We start from the raw sequence: 5,000 nt of genomic DNA, 5'->3' as shown, positions 1-5,000 counted from the left end.
TTTTACTATAGTTATTACCACTTTTACTATAATTATCATAATTGGTTCTTGTATCATACTCGGAGAAAACAGCTTCTTTTTCTTCCTTCGACCTGGCCATACTGCCTATTCTAACCCTTAAGGAGCCTTCCAGCCCCTCCTTCCCTTTTGTTAAACCCTAAACCTTGTCCTTCTCTTTTGCATGTGTAGTCCCTGTGCTTCTCCACTGAGACGTACCCACACAATTCCCTTTCCTTCATTCCGTTGCATTGCATCTTCGTAATTGTTACACCCCTTTTCCACCTTTTTGGGATGAAAATCAGACTCTTCGTTATATAAGTGTTTCTCCCTTGCTTCACCCTTAAAAAACCTGCTTTCTTCCCTCCCTTTCCTTGCCTTGACCAAACTCTCCTTCCCTTACCGACACTCCCTCCACCCTTTTTAGAAAGTGCTCTCCCTGCTTCCGCTCAGCCATTACCTTTCCCTTCAGAATTACTCTTGCTGCTTCAGGTTCTCCTCCGGGGATCTCTCTGCTGAGCTGGATGACGAGGAGGCGACGCTTAGGAGACAAGAAGTTATTACCCAACAGGTGAGTTTCTCGCGGTAAAGGCCGGGGTTGCCTTACCTGGTGAAGGGTGAGATGGTAGGCCTGGTGGAGGTATATGTTCAGCCGTGTTAGACCATGTAAAGGGGGTTATGGAATTAGCTTGTCAGTGGGTATGTTGCGTAGCTGTGCTTTGATTAATGATGCATTATAAGGCTGATAGTTGCTCGCGTTTGACTGTGGGAGGGGGTATTTTAGTCGCTTCTTAATGGGGAATACAGCTCCACTAGGCGTAACTTCCCTCCAATGGTCGAGTTGTGTTAATTTGTCGTTTTTCATCCTCCAATCAGTGAATTGAACAAATACAAAAATAGTATCCTCTAGAAATATTTCACTGGCTTGACACAATTTGTAGGCATGTTCAGTTCAAATTTCTTTTTAAATTCGTCTTTCTAAATCACACACACGAAATTGCAGTCAAATTGTCAAACAGGACTATAATAGACAGAATGTATGTCCCGATACCTTTGCTCACTTCACTGAAAACACTCAGGATATTAGAGCAAATTACAAAATTCACTTTTCAAAGGACACGTGACGGAAATAATTTACTAATGCATGAATTCTGATTAAAAGATTCACATTATTTGTTGATTAAAAAATGTAATACCAAGAAAACGACACACAAAACAAAAAAGCCAATTACAATGAAATTAACAATCCATAGATTAGGATCCTAAGGCCAATTAGATAACAAAATCCATGCACTCCACCTACTCTAGAAGCAGGTGTTCATCTGACTGTTGTCTTGTGTGTGAACAATGAGTGTGGAGAGCTAAGGAGTTCTCTGACGTGTTGCCAAGTCAGCAGCACAGAAGGAATCCCTGCAGAGTGTTGTGAGGAAGATGGAGCACTCAGTACTATGCGTGCATGCGAGTCAGTGTTTATTGTTCACTTTATTGATTAGGATGTGATTAGGCTAAGAATTTAATGTTCAGTTCTTTTAGCTGTGTTGGATATGCATACTTTTATGTGTATGTCATATATATATATATATATATATATATATATATATATATATATATATATATATATATATATATATATATATATATATATATATATACATACATATATATATATATATATATATATATATATATATATATATATATATATATATATATATATATATATATATATATATATATATGTATATATATATGTATATATATATATGTATATATATATATATATATATATATATATATATATATATATATATATATATATATATATATATATAATGCATTCTTTTTAATAATGCACATTCTGTATGCTTATGATGTTAATATACGATGCAATATTTGTTTTAACTTTTATATTTCTCTTAAACATAGTCTTTCATCAGTTCTAAACTTTATAAATTAGTTCTTTAAAGTTTGCTAATTAAAGCTTCTAAATTGTTACAACAAAAATATGTCCATTCCTTCACCTAACGAACAGTTATTATTTGTATACAAGTTCCAGTATTAATGATATTGCTAAATTTTTGTTTTAATGACAATGCTAATAATTTCAGTAATTATAACAATAATAATAATAATAATGATAAAAATAATGGTAATAATGCCAATAATAATAATAATAATAATAATAATAATAATAATAATAATAATAATAATAATAATAATAATAATAATAATAATAACAATGATAATAATAATAAAAGCAGAATAAGACATATAACTAGACCTAAGGCGTAAGAGGAGCGCGTACTAAATCCCGTTATCACCCACAAAGCCTGACGACGGCCAAGACGAGGTAACTAAGAGAAAGTCGTTTGGCAGTTTCCTTCCTTTTCACGATTAGATTTCACTCAGATTTCCGGGCTGGGCTCTTGGGAGGGAGGGGGGGGTGAGAGTGGGTGGGGGGGGGGGGCTCTCATGAACGTCTTGTGTAAGCTCTTGTGATGGCCTCGGGACCTCCAGTGTGAGAGCCACGTTCTTTGTCAAGGTTGGAGTGAGGTTCGGCAAGGGCTTACGTCGGTCTGAGGTCCCCCTCCCTCCCTCCCTCCCTCCTTCCCCCAAGTGACTAGCCCAATGGCTTGGAATGTGCAGTTAAATATCCATTCTTCTCCAGTCTGTGTTCCTGCATTACGTACTAATTCTGGTTTTCTTGGGACGTGATTTGACTCTTTAAAAAATCTAATCGCTATCTTCACCTTCTTTTTCCTCTATTTGTCTTCGGATCACTAAGTGACTTATTCCTTCAACGTAGCTCTAACTTCCGGCGTCCAGCCATACGTTCCTAGTTGGCCAAGCAGTCTTAGAGTCGCTGCGTCCTGTCACTGTCTTCTTCCTATCATTGCCTGCTCTTTCTGTCTTTTTTTTGCAACTTCCTCTACTACTATAAGGCCGAGAGACAGCAAGGTGTCCCGAATTCTCAAGGACAGTCCCCGGTTCAGCCTAAGGCTCAGCCTCAGGCACAGCCACAGGCACAGCCCCAGGCTCAGCCCCAGGCACAGCCCCAGGCACAGCCCCAGGCACAGCCCCAGGCACAGCCAAAGGCACAGCCTCAGGCACAGCCAAAGGCACAGCCTCAGGCACAGCCAAAGGCACAGCCTCAGGCACAGCCAAAGGCGCAGCCCAGAGCTCAGTCTCAGCAGGTAATTGAAAAGCAGGTTACCAGAGATGCATGGCATAGTTAGACAATAGATGCGATAATTTGAAGTAGAAGTGATTTACTTTACATATGATTTTATATGAACAATACTGAGAATAATTGGAAAGCAAGGTAAGTGTGGTCACTTCTTTGAATAGCAAATCTTAGTGATTTGGCTTTAGTGCCGAGGCAGCAAGTGTAGTTACCTTAGGTGGCAGGTGAGCATGGGTCAAGGGCCAGCATGATAAACTTTACACCAAGACGGATAAATGGATTATCATGAGGTTGCGTTAGAGAAGTGTTCAACGTTTAGCCTATCTACTGTCCCTCTGATACGTTTTCCATTGAAAGAATATACTCTGACGTCTTCTACTTTGTCTATCTTAGTGACACTCCTGGTATTACGGACTTAACCGATCAAATCACAACAAAATGCTCACAAAGATACAACAGCATATGCTTGTTTCGTTTTATTTATTCATTTTTTTCTCTTGATAATTTTAAGCATACCAACTAATCGTTTCCCCTTTTGCTTTTTTCGCTCTCTTCTCAGGCGAGGCCAAACCAGGTATTAGTTTGCGTGGAGTTCCGGGTGCCACATGCGTTCTCATGGCATTCAGTTAACATTTTCTCGGAACTCGACTGGTAGACGGCTATCACGTTATCCCTGTAGTTATAGATTTTGTTCCCACATTACTGAGACGTGTTAATAGATCTGTGGCGTCTTAGTCTTCTACCAGACGAGGGTCGACGTGTCATATGAACCAATTGCTCGGGGGATACATTCATTCACGCATTTTTCAAAGAATACGAGCTTTTTTGTAAATCGATATTTTTATTCAATATTACGAATTTGGCAATCATAGGGGAATGCATAGACCGTCAGGGAATTAAGGGCAGTCCAGTGACAGAGGATACAACTCACAAAGCTTCTCCGGTGCCATACAAGTCGATGATGAGTGCCATGGTAATGCAATCAGTAAGTTATTCAGCCAATCTCAACCTTCGTCTCATCCACTATGACCACCAGTCCACGTATTATGAGTAATGTGCGCCACCGTGACCAGCAGGTAAATCCCCTGTGTTCACCATATTAGCGTTGGATCACATACCTAGTATCCTGAGTACACAAGCGTTGATAGAGTACGTTTTGACATTTTGGCAAGGCACGAATGGGAATGAATTATTTTACATTGCGAAGGTATTAAGTTTTTTTTTTTTAAGAAATAAAAATGGAAAAGGAAGACGTAGAGCGAAATGTCAATTAGTCTAAACAGTGAAATTATTAATTCTCATTCTCACCTTCTATGACACGATAGTAAGGCCACACAGACTCTCTATCCGCTAAGTAATATGTAATTGTTTACCCTTTCGCTTCATTTATATATGGCATACCTTCATGTACAGGTTAACAAGGACTAATGATAAAAAAAACGTTTTAATTTCTGAATAGAAGATAGAGAATCGTGTAAGCTACAGGATTTAGATCAGTAACTTTTATATCTTTTCTGTTTATGATGAATTATTTTTGTCCTTTAAGAGATGGGCGTTCTTTTTTTGTTGTTGTCAGGTTTATCTATGGACTTGGATTTTTTCACTAGGTAGGGTTTTTAAGTTGTTGCTTTGGTGTATTGTTTCAAATAATTCTCTGCTATAATTCTTTGCGGAAAATGAATGGGCATTTTTTCCATACGTATGAATTCCTGTTACATATAATTTGGGTTTTCCTGAATCGGCTAATAGCGCCCTCGACGTTACATCTCAATCAGGGAGTAACTGATACTACCGCACATTATTGCCCATCAGTTAAGTT

The 5,000-nt window shown here is 38.4% G+C and overlaps 1 protein-coding gene across 1 annotated transcript in view; it reads left to right on the top strand.

Annotated features, from left to right (window-relative positions):
- The window catches only part of Syn (synapsin), a gene marked incomplete in the record, with an annotated part of 63,932 nt that overhangs the window by 14,291 nt on the left and 44,641 nt on the right, over positions 1-5,000 (top strand). The window contains 2 exon segments of the mRNA XM_070116117.1: positions 490-568; positions 2,940-3,191. Of these exon segments, the coding sequence (XP_069972218.1) occupies positions 490-568; positions 2,940-3,191 (331 nt within the window).

This window comes from Penaeus vannamei, chromosome 38 (genome assembly GCF_042767895.1).
Source record: "Penaeus vannamei isolate JL-2024 chromosome 38, ASM4276789v1, whole genome shotgun sequence".
In the NCBI taxonomy this organism is placed as follows: domain Eukaryota; kingdom Metazoa; phylum Arthropoda; class Malacostraca; order Decapoda; family Penaeidae; genus Penaeus; species Penaeus vannamei.
The sequence above is the reverse complement of the archived record's forward strand: the minus strand, read 5'-3'. Positions and strand labels throughout refer to the sequence as shown.